Here is a 24,194-nt window from a genome sequence, read left to right as displayed (position 1 = left end):
GTAACTCTCCCAGATCCTTTGCTGAAGTTCTGGGCAAACTTGGGCTCTTGCCTTGGGCACGTGGAGGAGGCTGGAGGGCCCCCCCCCCCAAGTCTCTGCCAGAAACCATAGATCTTAGTGTTTGGGGATGTGCTTTCAGCTGGGCCTTCCAATTTATTCTCCTTCAAAAGCAAAGCACAGCGCAGCAGCCTGGGATGGGTAAGACTCAATAGCTGTGGGCAACATTGCTTCACTTTTGCCAGTTCCCTTCCCTTCCCCAGAACTGCCCCTAGGAACCTTGGTTGACTCTCACTGTTGAGTAATTTTTATGCCTGTTTCAAAAGCCTCTGAGCTTCTAAAACGAGGCATTTTCCATCTAATCTTCTTTATGGAGAAACAGCTTTTGTCTATTTAGCAGCTATTCTGTTAAATGCGGTCACATACCCACCTCCTTGGGCTTGTCCTTATTAAATGGACTTGTCATTTAGAGAATGAGTCTAAGGACTTCTTTTTTGTGTCCCATGTATATATAATAATAAACATGGTGCAATGCCAATAGCTACCAAGAGGTATGGAATGAAGTGTGGACGTGCATTTGTAATTAGCAGCCGCTGTGCAGGCAAATGAGAAAAGTGCGAAAGTCCCTTGAAATGTTATAAAAAGTCAGGCAAAAGCATACCTCTATTACCTTGTGTATACTGTTAATTTATCTGTGCTGTGACAACACAGCATCTGGGGGCTGGACAGCTATTAGGGACGTAGCCCTATTAGGTTCTTTTTGCCCCCTATTTTTAAAGGCAAGGCTAGTTGGTGGCTTTAAATTTACTACAACAAATTTATTTATTTGGACATTTCCAGGTCATTTGGGTAAATGGCACGTTCTTCTCAGAAAAGAAAATGAAAAAAATATTTCGGGGGCTTCCCTGGTGGTGCAAGTGGTTGAGAGTCCGCCTGCCGATGCAGGGGACACGGGTTCGTGCCCCGGTCCGGGAAGATCCCACATGCCGCGGAGCGGCTGGGCCCGTGAGCCATGGCCGCTGAGCCTGCGCGTCCGGAGCCTCTGCTCCGCAACGGGAGAGGCCACAACAGTGAGAGGCCCGCGTACCACACACACACACACAATATATATATATTTCGGGCTCTGTTTTATGTTTTCAAACAAACTCCCACGTTATCTTTTTATACATTTGCTTAATGATTTTTTTTTTTTTTTTTTTTGGTACGCGGGCCTCTCAGTGTTGTGGCTTCTCCCGTTGCGGAGCAGAGGCTCCAGACGCGCAGGCTCAGTGGCCATGGCTCACGGGCCCAGCCGCTCCGCGGCATGTGCGATCTTCCCGGACCGGGGCACGAACCCGTGTCCCCTGCATCGGCAGGCGGACTCTCAACCACTGCGCCACCAGGGAAGCCCTCTTTTTATACATTTAATTTAAAATACATGGATGTTGATGGAGGACTAAATTCACACGGTGGAGGGACTTCCCTGGCGGTCCAGTGGTTAAGACTCCGCGCTCCCAATGCAGGGGACATGGGTTTGATCCCTGGTTGGGGGAACTAAGGTCCTGCATGCCATGCAGAGTGGCCAAAAATATAAAATAAATAAATTCACATGGTGGAGATGGTGTCCAAGCAGAAATCATCCGGTGACGTGGGGGTGGGGGTGGGTTATTTGACCGCTTAATTGTGGTGCCCTTTTACAGGAATAGATTGTAGTGAGAGTCATGCCACCATATGTATGAACAAATATGGTTGATATGTGTATGTAATTTGTAGGACTCTGTATAGAAGGGATCCACAGATTCATTTATTCAGCAAATATTTATTGAGCACCTACTACGTGCCAGGTGCTGTCGTAGACTGGGGATACCTCTGTGCAGGTCCCTGCCCTCATGAAGCTGACCATCTAGTGGAGAAAGAAAGCCCATGAGCAACACATATATAAGGTATTGGGTGATAATAAGGCTCTCAGAGAAGGATGAAGCAGGCTAAGGGGCTGGGTGTTTTAAATGTAGATTTTATTATTATTCAGGTACGGCGAGGCCAACAGATCAGGAGACAATTGCCATTGAAAAGACAGTTTGTTATACTCATAGTTCCCAAGAGAAGGGGGCATGCCACATCGTGGGGGACACATGGGGAAGCACAGGGCTGGTCAGAGGCAGAGGGAGGGGGTGACTGTGGGCAAGAACTTTACTGAGGTTTTTGAGGGAAGGAGTGGGTGAGGCAGGGTAAGCAGGCTTAGGATTGGCTAGTTTGAAAAATTTCAGCGAGCCCTGGGGCATAGGGCTGTGCTTGGTTGTCTGATCTGGCCCTGGGGTGATGAGGGCATGTGGACAGTGGCCTGGTGTGTGAGAGCCCCAAAAGGGAGGTGGAAGGAGGTGGCTAAGGGTATGGAATCCGGATTGGTTGGTTTGTATTTGAAAAGCACGCTTGTGGGTGAGTGGTTTACCATCTCTAGGAACTGGCTGTTCCTGGAAGGAGCAGTCCTTGCAGGGTCTGCAAGGTCCCGGATGTCAAAGCATCAGAATACGGAAAAGAAAAGCCATGGCTAATACACTGGGGGCATGCCAGGAGTGTGGTCTTTTATACAGGCTGTGGGGATGAGGTCAGATAAGGGCTCTCTGTTTAAGTGACATTTGAGCAGAGACCCTAATAAAGAGAGGGAGCACGTGGATATACCTTAGGGAAGAGTCTTCCAGGCAGAGGAAACAGCAAGTGCAAAGGCCCTGAGGAGGGACTGTATTTGGTCTGTTCATTGAATAAAGAGTTTGGTGTAGCTGAAGGGAGAGATGAGAGGGAGACAAGGACACCAGGTCAGGGAGCTGGGGCCGTGAGAGGCACTGGCTTTGACTGAGTGGGATGGAATGTCACCAGGTTGGGGGAGACACTCTGTGCAGAGGATGAGTATGATCAGAGTTGCGTTTCAACAGGGTCCGTCTGGTGCTGTGCAGAGAACAGATGGGAGGGGAAGCAGGAGAGCAGGGAAACCAAGCAGGAGGCTTCAGCAACAATCCACGTGGGAGAGGATGGGGGCTGGACCACTGGAGGAGGTTAAGTGGCCAGATTCCTGATATAAGTTAACAGGACTGGAGAGATAGGAGAACCGGTGTTAGGAGGAATACTATTTCTTTTTTTTTTTCCTGGAGGAAAATGTATGTGAGGCCGTTTTAGCAAATGTAAATCTGAGTGAAAATCACGCTTCCTTTAGCTGATGTCCTTTTTTCTTTTTCTTTTTTGGCTGTGCTGTGAAGCTTGCAGGATCTTAGTTCCCCAACCAGGGATCCAGCTCAGGTCCTGGCGGTGAAAGCACCGAGTCCTAACCACTGGAACACCAGGGAATTCCCAGTTGATGTCGTTCTCCATGCTCGTACAGCTCCCTGCGCCTGCACCCCCATCATCCCACGTGCGCAGAAATCTTCTATTCACGTGTCTTTCTCTCCATTAAATAATAAGCACCTCTGGGGCAGGGACTGAGTCCAGTTCTGTTGTTTTATTGTTTTGTCCCCAGCTGCTCTGAGAGGGCCTGGCTCAGAGTAAGGTCTCTGGAAATGTTTGTTCAAAGAGGGTCAACTTTGCAGATCTGAGTTTTCTCCCTAGGAGGAAGGATTCTCGCAGTGGGGCCATGTGCCCACAGGCTCCCTCGACAGCTGGTGGGATGTCCAGGGCTTCCCCACCTCTGGGCTTTGCACTGGCTGTCCCCTCTGCTTGGATGGCTGCCCCTTCGCCTCCTCCTGGTCCCCATTTCAATGTCACCTACTCAGAAAGTCCTTCCTTGACTCTCTTCAGGGGCTGCTCTCCACCTCTCCTCTGGCCCCCGTCGCTGTGTGCCAGGTCACCCTGTGCTCACCAACATCAGAAATTGTTTTCTTCAATTTGCATTTCTCTGTCTCTCTCTCTCTCCCCACCACTGTGCGGGCCCATGAGGGCAGGGGCCTGGTTCTCAAATGTTCACTGGGGTAGGAGGTGGGGTTGGTGGCCATTCTGATCCCCTCCAGTGGGAAGGGTGCCCATGCCCAGCAGCTGCGGTGCCAGGTGCTAAAGGCTCCCACCTGTGCTTCCTGGGGGACTGGCTTGGCTGGCTGGAACTGTCCTATAGGATACGGCAGGGGTGTCCAGTCAGGACCGGAACTAAAGAGAGGTATGTGGGTCAGAGTTATGCAGTTGCAAAGGCAGATCCTGTCTTTATTTTGTTCATCATGGGTTTTTAGCATTAGTCTTGAGTTTTTAAAAATATTGCATTGAAATATGATTTATCTTGATTACTAAGGTGTTTTTTTTTTTTTGACTCCCCCTTAAATTCTGTGCCCGAGGTGAGAGGTCCCAGCCCTCCTCTGAGGTGGGCTGAGAATCTGTACTGTGAAATCAGCCTTTCCCAGTCCCCATTGTGAGTCTTAGGGAAGCCCTGAGCTCAACTGTAGATGGGGGATGTCCATGTGACCTAAAAAATAAGACAAATTTGGGAAAGGTCTTCTTTGCCGTTTCCCCTAGAGCAGTGATTTTCACTCACTGTAATTTTCACTGCATGGAGTTAGCTGTCTGAACCGGGGTCAAAAGGGAGGTCCCCTTAGGACCGGGAGAAGAATTGTGCCCCCAACTTCCAACAGAACAGCCCTTATTCAGTCCAATTTTTAGCTGGGCTTCTTCATCAGATTTCATATTGCTAAAAAAGAGTGGAAAAGCCACTATAGTCAAGTCGATGATGGTCCTAGAAGTGGCTGGTTAGGTGTCCTGAGGCCTCCGGATTCTTAATTAGGGCAAAGGATCTTAAGCACCACTCTGGGTGTGAAGGTCAGTATCTCGAGCCCCTTTGTCCCTCAAGGGAGGTCTTGAGAGGCGCCTGCGTCTGGGCCTCCACCTCAGCCACCAGCACAGATGAGAATCTGGGTAAGAAGATGCCAGAAACCTGGACCTTCAGTGACCCAGCTCCTCCTCTGCCCTCGGTGTGGTGGGCGCGTGACTCCCCTCCCAGCGTGGCCCGCTCTGGGCTCCCCCCACCTCAGATGGTATTTGCTTTCCCCTCCCTGGAGTTTTAAAGGCTCTTTGTGTGTCACGTTTCTCTCTGTTCTGCGTTTTCAATTGTCTTCCGTTCTCTTAGCCACTTCGGAGGGGGGCAAAACTCATTCCATAAATCTAAGGTATTATTACGGGTGACGGCAGTGCCTGATCTCTGTGACACCCACCGGGCACGGGAGGGTAGAGCTAATTAGTCGGAACACTTACTTTTCAGGCGTGAGTCACTGGAAGCAGGTGTCAGGGGGAGGCTTTAACGAGGCCCTCGTGACTTGCATATTTCCAGTCGGCATCACTGCGTGTACACTGTGCAGAGGTAGCCCTGCCCCTGCCTCCCCACTGGGTAGGGGGAGAGAGAGAGAGAGAGGCAGGGAGAGGGAGAGGGAGAGGTGCTCGGACGTCCCGCTATCCAGTGTTAAAAGCAAAAGCCTTTCTACTTTCTGGCCCTTTTTCTTGCTTCCCCTCAGTCTTTCATTCATTCCACAAATGTCTGTTGAGTACCTGCTGGCTGCCGGGCCCTGTGCTAGCTGTTGGGAGTCAGCCGTGAGCTCTATCGCTGAATCCCTGCCACGATAGCACTGACCTCCTTGGGCGGGAGATAGACCATAAGTGAGGAGCAGAGAAATAAACAAGGCAATTCCAGAAGCCGGTAAGTGGATGGAGAAGATAAGCTGGGTGAGAGAGACAGCGCGGGCAGCGCGCGTGCTGGAGGGGATTCTCTAGGCAAGTGGTCAGGAAGGTGATGGGGGAGGCAGCTCTGCAGTGCTCGGCAGGAAGGGCTTTCCTGGCGGAGGGATCTGAATGTGTGAAGGCCCGGGGCGGGAAATGGGCTGGGTGCTTCTAAAGAGCAGTGTGGAGGCCGGCGTAGTCGGATGGAGTGAGCGAAAGAGAGACACGTGGGAAATGGGGCTGGAGAGGGCCGCAGGCCCAGGCAATGCCGGGCATTTGCGCTGTATTCTCCGCGTGATGGATGCCGCTGTGGGTTTAGGCAGGACAGTGATGGGACCAGATTTATTTTAGAGCTTGCTTTCCGCAGCTGGCCGAGGGGAGGAGCCGGGGCCAAGGCAGCAGGTGTTTGGGGTGGAGAAGCCAGCGATGCTGCGGTATCTGTGAGGCGGAAGGCAGGCGTGTGACCGCCACCTGGGCGCCAAGCCCCCTCTCCAGACTGGCACCGAGGGGCTCTGAACTCTGCAAGCAGAGTAAATCTGGTGGGCTGCCCTGGGGCTCCCTCTCTACCTGGCACCATCCACACTGCATGAGATCGGGAGGTGTTCTTGGTCGGGTGGGTGCTCTGTAGGTCTTTGAGGGGCCCAGGGAGGCCTTTGGGGGCTTCAGACTATGCTCTCAGATGGCCCAGGAAACTGTGGTCCACCTTCCCAAAGCATCAACCTAATGTCATCTAGGTTTACATTTAGATCCAGATAAACAGTCTGAAGCATTTTTTTTTCAAAAATTAAAATAAATGTGGCATAGAATAAAAAAATCCACACTATTTTTTTTAAAGAGAAAATGAAGTGATTTCACCTTTGTAGTCAGCAATGCTGACTTGGTGTCTACAAGGCTGTTAGGGGTGCCTTGGGGGAAGAGTTTGAGAAACAGGCCTTAAGGTGTAAACGAGGAGAACAGCAGATGGGAGAGAAGGAAAAAGGAGGGAAAGAGAGGCCTGGAGGTGGGAGGAATCAAAGAGAAAGAAGAGCGAGGGACTGCAGTCTTTACCAGCAGTTTCCCAAAGGTACCTGCCCTGTTTTCCTCCAACCCCACGGGGACCCCACCAGGCATGAAGGACCCAAGGAAACAGGCCCTTCACTTGTGGTTCCCACATTGGCTGGCCTTGCTGGGAAGCGCCGTTTCCTCTCTTAAGAGAGCTCCGTGGAAGGCTTTTTCTCTCTTTTTCACCGGTTTTCTTTAATCGCACGTGATCCACACTGAGGACAGACGTGTAGCTGCTGCTGTTGGTATTTTTTCTCTAGGCAGCCCCAGAAAGCAAGTCTTTGCTGGGCATGTTATTTACATGTTGGAAAGAACAAGCCATTTCCTTGTTAGGGAAACAGGCATGGGGGCTGGGGCGGGCGGGGGGACCGACAGGGCTGTGTGCTGGGCTTCACTTCTGGACTCTGAGGACCAGGGACCCCCTGCGGATGGACGCTGGGACATCCTCCCTGGGGCGTGGCTCGGTCACTCCTAGGCCAGGGCTGCGCTCTGAAGCAGCACGTGCCTTTGAAGGCTTCTGCAGTGATGGCGATAGCTTCAAGCCTCAGAGGGCGGGTAGGGCTGGGGGTGTCCTGGCGGTGGCGGTGGCGGGGTGTGTCCTCTGGGCTCAGTTGTTGTCTCTGGTGTCTGAGGAGGCACTTCCAAACAAGATGTCACTGTCGTGGGACATGCTGCTCAGCTGCGACTTGGTTTTGATGAGGAACTGGGTCCTCCGGAACATCACCCTTTCTTGCTCCTGCTTGAGCTCCAGGTAGGAGCGGGAGAAGGTGTGGAAGATGGAGGTCACGGGGAAGGCCATGAGGAGGATGCCGCTGAGGATGCTGCTGAGCGCCACCACCTGGCCAGGCGTGCTCCTGGGTACCATGTCGCCATAGCCCACAGTTGTCATGGTGATGACGGCCCACCAGTAGCAGGCAGGGATGCTGGTGAACTCGGGGCTGTCGGCCATCTCGTTCTCGATGACGTAGAGGAGGGGGGCAAAGAGGGCGATGGCCACGCAGAGGAAGAGCAGCAGGAGGCCGAACTCGCGGGTGCAGCGGCGGGCTGTGAGCCCCAGCGTCTGCAGCCCCAGCGAGTGGCGGGCCAGGCGCATGACGTACAGGATACGCAGCGCCCGCAGGACGCGCAGCACCAGCCCCACCTTGTCCAGGTAGCTGTTGCCTGTGCCGGGCTTGCGGCGGTCCGCGGCGGCGCCGTCCACCAGCAGGGTGATGTAGTAGGGCAGGATGGCCACCATGTCAATCAGCGTCAGCGGGCTCCGCAGGAAGGCAAACTTGCTGGGCGCCTGGATGAGACGCAGGAGGAACTCGAGGGAGAACCAGCCCACACACACAGACTCCACGATGAAGATGTTGCGGCACATCTGGGAGCACTGGCCCTGGGAGAGAGGGGAGAGGTCAGCGGTCCCACCAGCAAGGAGCACGGGGCTCTGTCCTGGCTGGGCTACCTGGGTGAAGGGTGGTTTGGGCATGTGCCTGTCCGTGTCCTGCGGCCCCGAGTCCTCTCTTTCTCTGGCTATGCTCACTCCCTGGTTGATCCCGTGCAGACCTAGGGCTTGAAGTACCATCTCAACACTGACCATTCCTAATCTCTCTCTAGCCCAGACCTCGCCCCTGAACTGCACACCCCAGGCGGGCTGCCTCCTGGGATGTCTGGTAGGTGTCTCAAACTCATCATGTCCCGAAACGGGCTCCTGATTTCTTTCTTCTTAAAATTTATTTTTATTGAGATGTAATTGACATATAACATGGTGTACAAATTTAAGGTGTACAATGAGTTGATACATGTATATATTGCAATATGAATAATTATCGTTCCGTTTATTGTGTTGAGAACATTTACGATCTAGTCTCTTTGGGCTCCTGATTGCCTGCACACCTGCCCACTGTGGATTCCCTTCTTAGCAATCAGCAATCCCATTTTTCCGGGTGCTCAGGACAGACTTGGCCTCATCCTGACGCCTCCCCTGTAATTCTCATGAAATCCCACTGGTGCTTCGTTTAAAATGATTCCAGAGTCAAAGCACTTCTCACTCTGTCCACTGCCCCACCTGGGTCCAGCCACCGCCCTCTCTGACTTGCACAGTCGCAGGCACCTCCTCCCTGGGCTTCCTGGTCCCTGCAGTCCACTTCGCACACACAGCCAGAGGGACTCAGAACGTGAATCGGATCCTGTCCCTCCTTGCTGAGCATCCTCCATGGCTCAGAGAGATGGCTCAAGTCCCCCAGGGGCACAGGTGGCCAAGCCACCACCTCTCCCACTTCCTTGCCCCCTGCTGCCTCGCTCACCTGCTCCAGCCCCACGGGCCTCCTCACTGCTCCTCCAACACCCCAGGCTCACCCCCAGCTCAGCGTTGACTTTTCTTGACTTTCCCTGCAGGATTCCTCTTCCCCCAGACACCCGTATCACTCTGCCCTCCCTTCCTCCACCTCTTTACTTCCATATCACCTTCCCAGGGAGGGCTTGTGGGACCTGCCCTGTTTAAAAGCCCTCCCCCTTTGTCCGGTAGCCCGATTCCCCTTGCTCTATTTGATCGTAATGCTCATCATCTTTTAATATGCTCAATAAGTTACTTATTTACCATGTTTATCATCTGTCTCAGCCCTGCCTGCCTGCCCCACTGCCCCAGGAGACTGCAGCCCCACAGGGCAGGACAGTTTGTGTATTGTTCACTCTCAGGACCCCAGTGCCTGGAAAGGCCCAGCACGTGCCCAGTATCCATTCATATCTGTTACCAGGATGGACGGAAGAGCCCTGGCCTGGTGTTTAGACGGGGTGTCAGATGAAGGCCAGGCAGGCAAAGGGAAAGCCGCGGAGGTGGCCCAGGTGGGGCGGAGGCCTGCTGGGGTGCGCAGCCATCTAGCTCGTCGCCCCCTGATGGCTGTCCCAGGAGAATTCGGTCTTGAGGCTGCCTCACCGAATTTTTCAAGAGAAGCTGGAAATTTGGAGTTTTACATGAAATCTCCTGGGTTTTAAATGTTGTGACAATTCAATACAAAGAAAGCACTCCATGGTTCACTCAAACACATCTGTGCGCTGTATCTGTCATGTGGGCTGCCAGCTGTTGCTCTGGTCTGCAATACAACTGGACGGTGGACCGTCCCCAGTGGGTTTGGACCTCAACCTCAAAGGGGCCTTTGGCAGAGAGGGAAGGCACAAATGGTTCTACCTGGGGCATCTTGTCGGTTCCCGGGCACAGCTGGGTTCTACCAGACCTGCTCTGCTAGCTTTTCCTCTAGGAATATGTGAAAGGCTGGAGAGATGAACTAGTACTGGGTGAGGCTTTGAGATCTCAGACCTCTGGGACAGGAAGCCCCCTCCTCTGGGAAGCCTTCCTGGAGTGCTTCCCCTCCAAGTATCCCCAGCACAGTTGGTGGTCCTCTCACAAGAGCCCCCTTGGCTTGTGTGTCATACTTATGGTCACGGGGCTGTCACCTAGACTTGAGATCCTGAATCTGGAGACCCACTCTGGTCATCCTGTCTGCCGGGTGGAGCCTGAATACAGTAGGCACTCAAACGTGCACTCAGGTGAAACAGTGAACCCCACTGGTCCCCCAAATGAAGCAGAAGAACAGCATTTTTACTGAGTCATGAAAAAGGCCGGGTATTTTTTTTTAAAGCAAGTATCAGAAATTGAATAAAACTGTGGCTTTGTTAGTATTTTCCTGATAAAATCAGTATTGTGTATGTTGGAGCCAAGAAGAAATCTACACTAAATACAGGTGCTTCCAGACAGGTCTCAAATGACGGGCATTTTCTCTTTTTTTGGTAGGCACGTATAATCCTCATGGTGAGCACTTCCTGCACGCACATCGCCAGGCAATGTTCCAGTCACTTCCCGTAGACCCATTCGCTGAACCCTCAAGTGCTGTGAGGTGAGCCTGTTCACAGCCTCTTGGACATGTAGGGAAACTGAGGCACAGAAAGGTTAAGTAACTTGCCTACAGTTACACAGCCAGAGTGGACGAAGTGGGATTCAAATTCAGGCCGTCTGGCTGTAGCCCTGCCCCCTTCATCACTACCCCTTATGCTTCTCAAAAGTTCATTTTACTGGTTGAGCGCTGTTTTCTTAACACTGGTTTTGAGAATTCAGTGTATTAAAAAAGAAGTGTCAGAAACTCCTTGCGAGTTATAAAGGCAACACTATCGCGACTCTTTCCATAATATATGTGTGTGGGAAAACCCTCACGTGGTGAGTGGTTCTAATGTTTGATCAGAGAGTTCATGTAAAGCCCCTAGCACATGCAGGGTACACAGCCAGTGCTCAATAAATGCTGGCTGGCATGATATTTATGTTGAGTTCCTACCGCCATACTACCTATTTCTCCAATGCCTACACAATTTGCACCATCGGAATCTTTTGGTCTGTCTTGAGACCTGCTTCCAGAACCCCTATGTATGGGGAAAGGGTCCCAACTCAAAGGCTGAGGGTCTCGTACATAAGGAGGCTGAACTGTGGGGCTAGATGAGGTCTCAGGCTGCCATGTGGCACCCATACTTCCATGTTTAAGAACCAGACTAGGGACTCAGTCAGACCTGGGTTTGGGCAAGCTGCTTTGCCTCAGTGTTCTCAGCTGTCAAGTGGGTGTGAGAACACCTCCCATACCAGGATGCTGGAAGATTCGCTGAGAAGATAAGATGCAGGCAGAGTGGCAGCCCAGCCCTTGGCTCCTAGTAACTGCTGGCTAAGTGAGTGGTATCCCTGAGAATTGGACACACACCCCGTCAGGCCCTGGAGTGAACACTTTATGGGAATTCTCTCATTTAACAGAAAGAGATGCTCACTATTTGAGGTCATGTGCACACACACACATCTATCAATAAAACTCATATTCAGGACCCAAAAAAGCTTTCTGGGATATTTTCATGCAAGGGAATTAGGAAGGCTGAGAAAGGATGCAAGTTGGTGAAATAAATTTTGATGGTATATGTCATGTGCTTAGCTTGGGGCCAGGTACATCATAAAACACATCAGCCATCCATCCATCCAACAGGGAGTGGCTGAGTGCCTCCTCCCTGCTGGACAATGTTGGGGGGGGCAGGGCACAGTGCAGACCTGCACAGGCATGGAGCTTGTGTTTGAACGTGGAGACGGGCAACACACATGTAAACACACTTATAAACAGATGTAAGCACAACGATGGACTGGGGTGCTGCTCAGCCAGTGCACTCAGGGAAGACCTCCTGGAGGAGGTGATAGTGCAGGTGAGAAGGCTGTGCACTTCTGGGAGGAGAGTGGTCCTGGGCTCTTACCTTCTCCTCCTCCTCCCTCAGGCTGGGTAAGGTGCTGATGGAGAGGTTGATGGCGGTGACGGTGACAAAGAGCACCGACAGGCAGGCGAACACCTTGCCGGGCAGCCCTGAGTGCGGCCTCTCTACCATGTCGCGCAGTCTCCGCATGCAGCGGCCCAGGCGGCCCTCGCCCTCCGTGGGGCCCTCGCTGTCGTGGTCCTCGCTGTCCAGCGGGTCGTCCTCATCCTCCCGCTCCACCATCTCGGCGAACTCCTCGATCTTCTGCAGGTAGCGGCGCTTACAGCAGCCGTCCAGGTGGTCCTCGGCGATGCCCCAGTACAGCAGCTCCTCCTGGAAGGACAGGGCGCACATCTCCCGCAGCAGCCGCAGCTTGCCGGCCCTCAGGAAGGTCAGGATGGTGCCGAAGGCCCCCGGGTTGCGGTCGAAGAAGAACTCGTTGCAGGTGACGTCGTAGTCATCGCACACGTTGAGGATGTCGTCGAAGTTGGTGCAGGCCTTGAGCTGGCCCAGCCGCGTTAGCGGGAACTCCTCCAGCGTGGTCCAGGGCAGCGAGTACTTGATGCCGCCCACGTTGATGATGATCTGGCGCCTGCGGTCCTCTGGCTGGCCGCCCTGGCGGGGCTCGTCTTGTGGCCGCAGCCGCTGGGCTCGGCGGTAAAAGACGCCCTTGAGTGATTGGCTTTGGGGGAAGAAGGCCGGGTGGAAGGAGGCGTCGGAGGCGCAGCTCAGCGCGCTGTAGTCGTAATCAGAATTGTCTCCCGGTAAGAGGGTCATTTTGGGCCTTCACATCCCTCTCGGGCCTGGGGGGAGAGGGGAGGAAAGACCCACAGTGACTCCTGCTGATATGGACTGAATTGTGTTCCCCCAAATTCACAGGGGGAAGCCCTAACCTCCAATGGGTTGGTATTAGGAGGTGGGGCCTTTGGGGGGTGATTAGGTTTAGATGAAGTCATGAGGGTGGAGCCCCCGTGGTGGGATTAGTGCCCTTATAAGTAGAGGAAGAGACACTAGAGGTCCCATGTGAGGGCACAGTGAGAAGGTAGCCACCTGCAAGTCAGGAAGAGAGCCCCCATCAGAACCCGACCATGCTGGCACCCTGATCTCAGACTCCCAGCCTCCAGAACTGTGAGTTATAAATGTCTGTCTGCTGTTGTGGCTACAAGCATAGATTTTGGAGCCACGTGGCCTGGGCAAGTTACTCGACCTCAATGTGTTTCAATTCCTCATCTGTAAAATGGGTATGACCATATGATCTACTTCACAGTATTACTGAGAGGATTCAATGAATTATGTACTGTCTCAGACCACTTACTACAGTGCCTGGGACATGGTAGGTACTCAATACTTGCTGTCTACTATTATTTTTTAAATTATTTTATTTTATTTATTTTTTGGCCATACAATGTGGCTTGCAGGATCTCAGCTCCCTAACCAGGGATTGAACCTGGGCCATGGCAGTGAAAGCCTGGAATCCTAACCAGTAGGCCACCAGAGAACTCCCACTGTCTACTATTATTAGTATTTAACACAAACGGACACCTTGTATTCCTTCCATACATGGAAAACTGATATCACTTGCCATAAATCAGGGTCAATGTCCAAAAAATGCACAGTTATCACAACGGTGCCATGTTTGCTCATATATCAGTAAACATCATCTTGAGGATACAGGAATGAATTGGACAGGCATGCTCACTCCTCCAGAAAGCCCCCCTTGGCTCTTCCAGCTAAATCGAATGTCAGCCCCCCCCCCCCATTTATCTTCACTGCACTTGTCACCTGTTTTCGAATGATCTGTGTGCAAGCCTGGCTCCTTTAGTAGACTGCTTGCTCCCTGGGGGAAGAGTGTGCTTTACTCGTCTCTGAATCCCTGTGCCCAGCAGCATAAAAGCTCCAAGAAATGCTTAACAAATGATTACGTTTCCTGTTGGTGAGGCCAACACGATGAGGGCGCTTCTGAGAAACTGAGGTCAAAATCTCAGCTTCTATAGACTTCTTCCTTCCCAACCCTCAAAGCTAAGGGTTTGTGCCACTAGAATGAGATCGCTTATTCATTCATAGCTCATGGGCTGCATTTGGTTCACAAATATTTTGCCTGGCTTGGAGAAGATTTTGAAAATGGAGACATTTCCTGTAAAAATTCGTATATCTTGGTTTCTTTTGAAAAATCAGACTATCTGGTAATGTTTGGCCCAAATTCCAGCTGAGAAATGACTGCCCCCTTTGGGCAGGGCATGAACGCTACAATACACCACAGTCCCTACCCCTCCCTGTTGTCTTCCTAACACCCACTTTACTTCTCTCATGTATGTTTCCTTCCTGGCCCCTGTAGGCATTTGAGTTTGAGACCCCTACATGACAGCAACAGAGTTCTCCAGAATTCAGCTGATCCAGGGAAAAGTAGTAAGAGTCTAATACTTTGCTTTTAAAAATCACCATTCCTCTCCCCAGCTCAATTCCCCACGGATGCAAGTGGTACCAGCAAAGCCTATCAATTACAAATGGAAACTATTTCCGATACCTGAGTGTCCATCTGTGCTATGGACATGTTCAGGGGAAACACACGCGGGTACACACACATACACGCAGCCCTGCACGGATGAGAAGCAGTGCTTAACAGGAGCCACGGCGGTTTCCACATCTGAAAGGGGCGCCTTCCTAACAAATTCTTTCACAAAAGCAAATCCTCACTCCACTCATTTATCTTTGGGGCAAGCTATAGTTTCACAGATCAGGTTTTGGAAAACTAGGGTACACCCGTGTTTGAAAAAAATGGTTTGATTTTAAAGAGTTGAGTGTTTTTAACTTCACCTAAAATTGGAACTCATCTCCTCAGGCAAAGCCTGCCAGAATCCCTTGAAGGGGAAAGATCGCTTTTAAGTGGGACCGCTTTTCAGCTCTGCTGCTTTCTCTTTGCCACCAAAGACAAGAGGGAAAACGACATTCTGTTTGGCAAGAATAGTGATGAAGGTAAAGGAATATTCCTCTCATCCTGCAAGCCCTGGAGAGCTCTTGTGAAACCCCACATCTGTAATCACTTCTCTTCTTGCAGAATTTCTTCTTTCAACCCTCCTCGATTTCCCTCCAGCAGAAAGCACCCCCAATGAACGATTCCTCATTTTTTTTTCTCTCATGACCCACGTCAATTGTGAGTTAAAGCCTCAGCCTCCTATGTGGAAAGTTGTCCTGTCTCAGAGACTTGTTAGAATGGAGAGGAGAGAAAAAGCATGCTTCGTTCAGGCTGCTTGTATGCAGAGGGCCAGAGGGCCCTGGGGAGGCCCAGATGCTGGAATTTGCTAAGTGAGGGGTGGGCACACTTCTCCCGAGCCTTTGGTCTTGGGGTTACCCAGTCTGATGGGTGTGGGGTGACAGTTCTGCACGCTAGAGTCTCGGGTGAGGATCATAGATCAAACAGGCTCCAAAGTCCTGCTTCTGGAATATAATGCTTCTTTCACCCAGCCTGATACCCTCACAAAAAGGCTGATCTTTTAAAATTACCCTACAGTGTTAGGTCTGTCAGTTCTCGAGCATGGTGAAATTCAATGATTTTGCCTCTTAGGGTCTATATGTGTACTTGGGAAGAGGAAGCCATTTGAAAAAGGGGCTCCGATGGTGGGCATGAGGAGGAGTCGTCCTGAGGGATCCGTCATGCATTCAGTCAACACTTATCATGTGTCGGACTGGGCTAGGTCTGGAGGCACAGCAGAGGACAAGACGGACCCAGCCCTGTCCTCACGGAGGTGACGTTCTAGTGGGGGAGACAGTCTCTAAATAAGTACACAGGCTGTAGTGGGTGTTGTGATGAAAACAGAACAAGGTGACAGATGGGAAATGACTGGGGGTCAATGTTAGCTGGAGGGCTAACCCAGGAGGGCTTCTTGGAGGAGGGGACCCTGGGGGCAGAGCCAGCCCTGGGAGGACCTGGGGGAGGGTGTCTCAGGTGGTGGGAATGGGAAGAGCCTGCTCCTCGACCTGGGGATGGGCTTGGATGGTCAAAGACCAAAGTGAAGCCCGAGTGGCTGGGCAGAGTGAGTGAGGGGAAGGTAGGAGAAGATGTGTGTGGGGGCATCGGCAGGCATCAGACGGAGCTGGGGTTTATTCCTCGTGGGCGAGGCGTCCTCAGAAGATTCAGGCTGGGTTGGGGACAGCAGGCTGAAAGCCCCTGTAGTCATTCTGGAAAGAGACCATCGAGGTTTGGATCAGTGGAGGGGTCTGGAGAATTGGATGTATTTGGGGTGGACTTTGGTGGAAGAGCTGACAGGACCTGCTGCAGGACTGGAGTGTGGTGAGGGGGAAAGACTAGGTTGCAGGATGATTCCCGTGGTGCCATTCACCCAGGTGACCGATAGGTGGTGCTGTGATGAGGCCTGAGTTAGAGGCAGCCTTTCCTGGCTGTGGGATGATTGACAGGAGAGGGTGTGGGCAAATCAGGGAGAGAGAGCAGGGATGGGGGCCTCGCACATGGATGGATGGGTGGTGTCAGACCACCAAAGCTGACCTGATGATCATGTGTGGTCGGGGAGGGGATGGTATTAGCTGGTAGCTTTGACCTGGCTGGGCTGGGGTGGCCAGGAGGGCCAGGCTAGCAGAGATATGGAGAGGCGCAGAAGCCGGTATTCCCTGTGCTCAGTGCCCGCCGCCCGGCACCCACTTCCCTGCTGAAGCTGCACTCCACCCCAGGCCCGAGTGGTCAGTGTGGGTAGACACCACTAGGGGGGCTCTGGTAGACAGAATAATCCCCCCAATCCCCACCCTGCCCCGCCCAAAAGATGTCCGTGTCCTTATCCAAGCCCCTAGAACCCCCGAATATGTTAGATTATGTGGCAAGCAGGAATCAAGCTTACAGACGGAAATAAGGTTGCTGATCGGTTTCCTTTGAGGTGGGAAGATTTTCCTGGAGTCTCTGGGGCCTCCATGCAACCATAAGAGTCCTTAAAAGATGGCAGAGGGAGGTAGGAGGGTGCATCAGAGTGATGCAACACTGTGAGAAAGACCCGACTGGCCAATGCTGGCTTTGAAGATGGAAGGGGCCACGGGCCAAGGAAAGCAGGCAGCCTCTGGAAGCCAACACAGGCAAAGAATGGACTCTCCCCTAGACCCTCCAGAAAGGAACACAGCCTGCCCACACCTTTATTTTAGTCCTGTAATGCCCATTTGAGACCTCTCTTCTCCAGAAGTGTGAGGTAGTAAGTTCGTGGTTTTTAAAATTATTAATTTTTTTTTGGAGTATAGTTGATTTACAATGCTGTGAAGTTCCTGTTGTTTTAAACCACTCAGTTTGTGGTGATCTGTTACAGCAGCAATAGGAGACAAATACAGGGGCTGTTGAGAAAAAGCTGGTTAGACTCCAGCTTGGGGGGAACTTGCTGACTACCCCAAGATGGGGAAGCAGAAGAGCCCACTAGCTCTGAAGTCTGAACATCTGGGTTCAAGCCCAGTCACTCTGTGACTTTGGAAAAGTCATGTCCTGCCTGAGATGCAGTTTCCTTCTCTGTAAAATGGGAATAGGAGTTGCTCCAACCTCCCTGCGTTATGCTGAGGACTAAAGCAGATTTCACAGGCGATGTGCTTGGCCCAATGCCTGACACCCTGTGGACCCTCAGTGGGCCTGCTGTATTATTATTAGCTATGAGGGAGGTTTGTCGTCCTCCCCCTCCACCAGCCAACTGTGACTCCTTTCTTGACCTGATCAAGCAGGACTGGAACCCAGCATTGTCTGACCCCCAGAGCCCCTTGCTGGAGGGAGTGCAGTCTGGTATAGCCTCTGGGAAAGCCATCAGGGGTACTGAGGGGAATGTACCTTATGATGCAGGAAACCCACTCTTTGGTATATTGCCCAGACCTGGGTCCATAGGGGTTGTAATAGACATTGTCTGTAATATGTTATTTACACTCAAATAGTTGATTCAGCATCTGCTTCTGGGGACTTGTATCTAAGCGAGGAACAAGGCACAAGAATGTGCAGCTTGTGTTGCTTTGGTGCTAGGAGGTCTCCCAGTGTCCCTCCCAGGGGGGAAATGAACAAGCGATGCAGATGGCGGATGCCTGGAGGTTGCACAGGAATTAGAAGCAACGGACTAGATGTAGGTTTAGCAACACATTTAGATCTCAAAAACATGGTGCCGAGTGGAAAAAGAAACAGAAGTTTATAGCACTATGCTATTTATGTAAATGAACACACACACAACATTACATATTTTACGAAGACTTGAGCACATGTAAGGACCTCTATCAACCACAGGCAGGGTGCCTGGGAGGGCAGGGGGAGGGGAATAAGTGTGGGGATTGGGATGAAGGGAACAGTGACTAAGGTGGCCTGGCACAGGCCAGTGATGAAGAGTGGTATGAAGTAGAGTGTGGTTAGCACAACCCTGGGTTTTAATCCAGGTTTTAGAAAAAAGAAGAAGAAGACGAAAAAAATCAAGCCACTGCGTTCGGAATCTCCCTGGACTCAGTGGAGTTGGATTCCCAGGCCCCTCCCCAGAGCCTCTCCATCAGAATCCCCAAGGGGGAGGCCCAGGAATTGGCATTTTCGAAGGCTCCCTGAGAGCCTGCTGATGTTTGAGAGAGAGAAAAGGGAGGGGGCCAGGAAAGCCTGCAGACCCTCTAGCTGCTCTGGGCTTTGGCAGGAAGCCCCCTGCCCAACTGCTCAACCTCCTTGGGGTTCTGGAAGCCTCTGTGGATCCCACGCTAGGGGAGCTTCACTGGAGAAGTGGAGAAGACCCTCTGTTTAGAGAGAAAAACCTTCTGCACTGGGGCTGCCTTGATCAAATGCCCCTTTGTGAGCCCACAGATCCGATGACACTCCCCGTGCAATTTCTTTTCCTTCTTCCTGGGAGAAAGATGATGTTCACGAGCTATGATGGAGGGCTGAGTACATTTCCAAAGAGAAATGAGCACTGAAGCCAGGAGGAGTTCTGAGGGGCAGCCTCCCCACCCCCCCGCCACCATGAGGCTGCTCTGTGGTCAGCATCTGACTGAGGGTGGGGTGCAGGGCCTGGGGGGTAGCAGGATGGGAGGAAGGTCTAAGTCAGGCTTGCCTCGCTGTTACTACTGCTTTTGTTCATACCCATTCGGCCTGATACAGCCGTCTGCACCTACTGAGGCGCCGGCCCTGTTCTGGGCCTGTTTCCCCCTATAAAGTGGGGACAAGTGTGCTGACCTCACTGGGCTGTTATGAGGATGTGGTGAATGGAGGTTTGCTGCACGTATGATCACTGTCACTTGACCTCTCATCCCCAGGGCCACATCCCATCAAGGACAGGAAGGATTCCACAAACTGTTATGTGCTGATCCCAACTGCTAAGACACCTCTTGGGTCTCTCCAGGGTTTTGACCAACTGCTGTCCTCTCTCGACTCCACTCTTCCAGTCCTAGGCCTGTCCCTCTTCTGAGCAGGAGGGGGGGATGCAGAGAGAGCACCAACCACTCACAGTGCTGTAGCAACACACGTCACAGCCTCCCATAATCACACACTAGGCGCCAGGCGCTGTGAAGAGCCTTAACTGTGCGAGCCCACGTCCTTCCCTAAGAGGCAGGTGTTACTATCAACACCCCCATTTTACAGATGAGGAAATTGAGGCTTTGAGAAGTGAAAACTCATGACTCTGGTGATGAAACCAGACTCCAGCTAGGTCTGTGGGATTCTGAACAAACCTCCCTGACTCTGCATTTTACTGGACCCCTGCATTGCTCATTCCTGGTGGAGCGGGGAGGGTGTCCAGCACCAGAAGCAAGCCAGGGACCGGGTCTCTCGTCTCTATTTTCTATGCACAAGCTTTTGAAAAGTCTTTGCGGATGGGGAGAAGCAGGCAACTGCCCATAGCTGGGGAACCATCTTTATTCCTACTGCGTATTTGCACAAGAGCAGAGTAAGAAATCAACAAAACTGCTTGCGTCAAGTTCCCAGTTGCCATTTTGGTCTCTGGGCAGAACTCTCCTATGGTGTAGACAGGCACCAGCCAGGGGTGAGGGTGTGGCCTCTGGACCACGCTGCCTGGCTCACCATTCACCACCTGTGCAGCCTTCTGCAAATAACTTCACCTCTCGTGCCTGAGTGTCCTCAGCTGTAAAGTGGGGGTAATCATCGCAGTCTCCTCCTAAGTGCTCGGAGCCATGCCTGGCACATGAGAAGGGCTCTGTGCTGGCTAGAATGGCTTCTGCACAGCACGCCTGGCACCTCCCCTGCCCGCTCCTCCCCTTGCATTTCCTCTCTCAGAGGAGGAATGTGAAGCGGACAACTCCTTCCAGAGGGCTGGCCCTCAGGGCCGGCTCTCCATCTCACCTGGCGCTGAGGTCAAGCCACTCACTTGGCTGGGCCTCAGTTTCCCCGTCAGCAATGTAAACTGATGAGGCACGTTCCTGTGCTTGGCAGAACAGTGGCCTCCCAAAGATGCCCGTGTCCCAAGCCCTGGATGGAACCTGTGAATATGTTACCTAACATGGCAAAAGAGATTACGCTGCTGTGATTAAACCGAGGGCCTTGAGATGGGAGATGACCCTGGATCGACTGGTGGGCCCAATGTCACACAAGGGTCCTTATAAGAGGGAGGCAGGAGGATCGGAGTCAGAGGAAGAGACGTGATGACAGAAGCAGAGGTTGGAATGATGCGAGCCAGGAGCCGAGGCAGGCAGCCTCCAGCAGCTGGGAAAGGCAGAAACGGATTCTCCCCCCAGAAGGAACACAGCTCTGCTGCCCCCTTGATGTTAGCCCAATGAAATCTACTTGGACTTCTGATCCCCCCAAACTGTAAGATAAGAAATTTGTTGCTTCCGGCCACTAAATTGGTGGTAATAGGTGGCAGTAAGAAATGAACCAAGTGCAATGCAACTCTCTTAAAAAAAAAAAAAAAAGTGTTTCCTGAGCTCCTCAGTCTTTGGCTTCTTTCTGCCCACCCCACTCCACACCTGCCAACTTGTGTGATCCCCTGACTCTGATCGGGTGTCGAGGGCACCCCACTGATCTCTCCATGCAGCCCTTCCCCTGCCTGGGCAGCTTCATCGGTCACGTTAGGGCTCCTGGCTGGGCTGACTCAGAAGTGGGTCACGCCACACTAATCCTCAATTAAAACGTTAATCAAAACAGATCCAGCCATTAGGCTGGCCCAGGTCCTGGCATTCTGGACCTCTGTGCGATGCTGTGCCCGCGTGGGGCGATCCATCTTCCTCGGCTTCCTCCTGTCCTCCCTCGTTACAATCCAACCATGCTGGACCTCAGCCCTGCTTCCTGCGAGCTGGGGCCCAAGTCACTGGGGTGGGGGGGATATTTGCTGGGAGCTGGGCTCTTTCCTCCACCCCGCCACCCCCAAAGAGAGAACATGCCGGAGACGCCCCTCCCCCCAGACACAGGCAGCCTCTGGAGCCTCCCCGCTCCACTTCTGGCAAAATAACAGTTTGCCTTCTACCAGGAGGGGCTTTGGGGTGGGAGCCGGAAGGTCCATTTCTCTTTGCCTCCTTGCAGCCCCCCAATCTGGGAACACAGGCGTAAGCAGAGGCACAGGCTTGGAGAGCCGTGAGGACCTTGGGGCAGCAGGAAGGGGACACCGGCTTAAACAATCCCTCGTTTCTTATTCCTTAGCAAGTGTTGAGGCCGCGTGCCCGTGGTCAGCTGCGGCGGGAAAGGGAGGAAGGAACGAGGGAGAGCATGGCGTGCCCGCCCGCCCAGGGAGACGCAGGTGTGAGGCTGTGACCACAGGGCAGGGGAAGGGCTGAGGCACCATTTGGATCCTATCTGGAGCACATTCACTCCAGGTTCTGACTTCGTCAGTCAAATACTGGCTGCTATGGAACAAAAATGGCCACCAGGGATTGAGTGCTTGCAGCTAGACTTTCTTGCCTCCCCCTTTATATTAATTCTCTTTAGAGTGGCTTCTCCAGCCGCCATTTTCCACCCAGGGGCTCCATCTCTGGGTTTAATGAGCCAACCAAGAGTGGATTCCCAGACCCTATATCTTTGGCAACCGGAAACGTTGACTCTTCCTCACATATTCCGAAGGGGGATGTGGAGAAAAGACAGCCCAGTCAAGACACCTTTTAGGGGTCCAGGGGGTTAATTCCTTAGTCTCGGTTTGAGTCTCTCAGTCCTACATCCAGGACACATCTCTCTGCTCTTCTGTTCCCTGGGGCATCTCCCTCATCTCTTGCCACAGCCCGGCTGTGTGGCTGGTGCAGAGAATTCAGAATGGCAGTGGGACAGGAGCTTAGCCCCCAGATCTGCCCCAATCAGACTCCAGGACTCCCCCAGCCTGGGTTCTCAAGGCTCGGGACAGGAATCAGGGCTGTCTTGTTTCTAACACACTCACAGTCCCCCGTGGGTTTGGAGTGGGTCCCATGACAGACATCTTTCCACTGGAATGGGCTGGCTTAGGGAATGACTGGTGAGGGCAATCCCCAGGGGCCATCCTCACCTGTCTTTCAGACACACCCTCCCTCCCTGCTCGACAGGTGCCTCTGCAGAGCTCCAAGACAGAGGACACAGGGTCAAGCTCAGGTCTGACAGGTTCTGAGAACTCCACTCAAGAAAGCCAGCACGTCCTGGGTACCTGCCCCTCCCCTGGCTCCAGCAGTGCCAAATCTGCCTTGGAAACATGCTCCCGGGGGGGGGGGGGGTCCCTGAAGTGACTCTGACTGCAGTCATGTGTGTGGGTATCAAACACACCCTAGTGAATAAACCTCTGCTTAGATTCATAGAGTCAGAAGCAGCCCCTTCCCCCTTAACACACACACAATGAATCAGAGCAGTTCCTGCTCCCTTCTCCCACCTCCCCTGCATTTGTCTTGAGGGGTCAGCAAACGGGGTCTCTGTGTCCGTCTCGTTCTCCTTGGTGACTTTGGTGCCTGGCACCCTGTATGTACTTAAGAAGAGCAAGTGCTTAAGAAAATGCCTGCGGAATGGACAACTTAACTAATACACCCCATTGGTGGGAGCCTCCCTTCATCGGTATGGTTAGATCAGTGTTTCTCAGCCCCCCTCCCCACTACCACCCTCCCCTAAAGAGCTTTTTAAAGACCTTTTCTTCTTATCCAACAACCTATTACAGCCTCCCCCTGCTCCTCCTTGAGAATGAATGCAGTAGGCGAACCAAGGAAAGGCTGTTCTGCAACCTGTCCAGTGACATTCTGCCTACACACATGGGGAGGGGGGATGTTCTCCAAGCTGCAAGCTGGCTTCCATCCTCTCCTGCCCCCATCCCATCCCTCTCCTTCACGGTTCTCTCCTCAGCACAGTGCCTCAATAACTGTTAAATGAATGAAATAATGAACGTTGGGCACTTGGCATGGTGAGCTGTGCGTAGTAGGTGCTCAACCAATCTTTGTCCAATCCATGAATGAATGAATGAACTTCTCTCTTTTCCTTCCTCATCCGAAGACTCCAATCCATCCAGGCTGAGCCCCTTCTTGGTAGGGAGCCCCGGAGGCTGAGGAGTCCCCAGAGCCCAGCACACAGTGGGCGCTCAATAAAAGCTTGTGGCGTTAATGAGTGACTCAATAAAGCCCACTGACAGGATGCTCCCTTCGGAGCGGTGCCTAAGGATGGAGTGAATGAGCGAGTGACAGACGCCCCCCTACCACCTCCCCCCAACACTCCCTCTTCCCTGGATCCTCCCGCGAGACGCCGAGAAACCTCTGCCACAGCCGGGATGTACCCCCCACCCTCCTGCCCTGTCACTTCGCACCCCGGGGACCCCAGGGAAGAAAAGAAGCTGGACCCGCACCATGACCGTGGCGAGCGAGCTCCACCCCACCGCCCGCAGCTGCTCCCGGATCCTCTGTCGTCCCGGCCGCCCCCCTCAGTGGTTTTCGGGGTCCCCTCTGGGGCGCCGGGGCCACGGCCACGTGCATCTCCCCCTACCGGAGCCCGAGTCCGCCAGTCCGGCGGTGCTCGGAGAGGCTGCAGCGCGCCAAGTTCCCACCTCAAGTTCGCGGCACAGCGTCCCCACCGCGGAGTTGGCCGGGCCGCGGCTCGCCGGCGGGTCCCGGCGAGGACACGACCAGGGGCTGGAAGCCACCCGCGCCACCTCCCGGAGCCGCCGGCAAACTTCGGCCCCCAGGCCCCGCTCGGCTCCGGCACTCGGACCCAGGGCCACCAGCCTCTGCCTCCCGGTCCCCGCCGGGCTCCGAGTGCGCCGGGAGCGCCGCGAGGCAGCCGCCGAGGGAAGGAGGGAGCGGGGCGGGAGGCGGGCCGGAGGGAGGGGCGGTGCTCGGGGCGGGGAGCGCGGGCGGCGGCGGGGAGCGCGGAGGCCACG

General features: G+C 53.2%; 1 protein-coding gene across 1 annotated transcript; it reads right to left on the bottom strand.

Moving 5' to 3' along the window:
* Nucleotides 1-1,974: 1,974 nt before the first annotated feature.
* Nucleotides 1,975-24,104, bottom strand: KCNG1 (potassium voltage-gated channel modifier subfamily G member 1). The gene is made up of 3 exons (XM_004282904.3): nucleotides 23,862-24,104; nucleotides 11,950-12,749; nucleotides 1,975-8,074 (listed from the first exon to the last, which is right to left on the bottom strand). Exons 2-3 carry the CDS (start codon nucleotides 12,721-12,723, stop codon nucleotides 7,304-7,306), a joined length of 1,545 nt encoding a protein of 514 aa, XP_004282952.1. The 5' UTR covers nucleotides 12,724-12,749; nucleotides 23,862-24,104; the 3' UTR covers nucleotides 1,975-7,303.
* Nucleotides 24,105-24,194: the final 90 nt, after the last annotated feature.

The sequence above is a fragment of the Orcinus orca genome, chromosome 16, assembly GCF_937001465.1.
Source record: "Orcinus orca chromosome 16, mOrcOrc1.1, whole genome shotgun sequence".
NCBI lineage: Eukaryota > Metazoa > Chordata > Mammalia > Artiodactyla > Delphinidae > Orcinus > Orcinus orca.
This window is presented reverse-complemented; position numbering and strand designations above follow the sequence as displayed.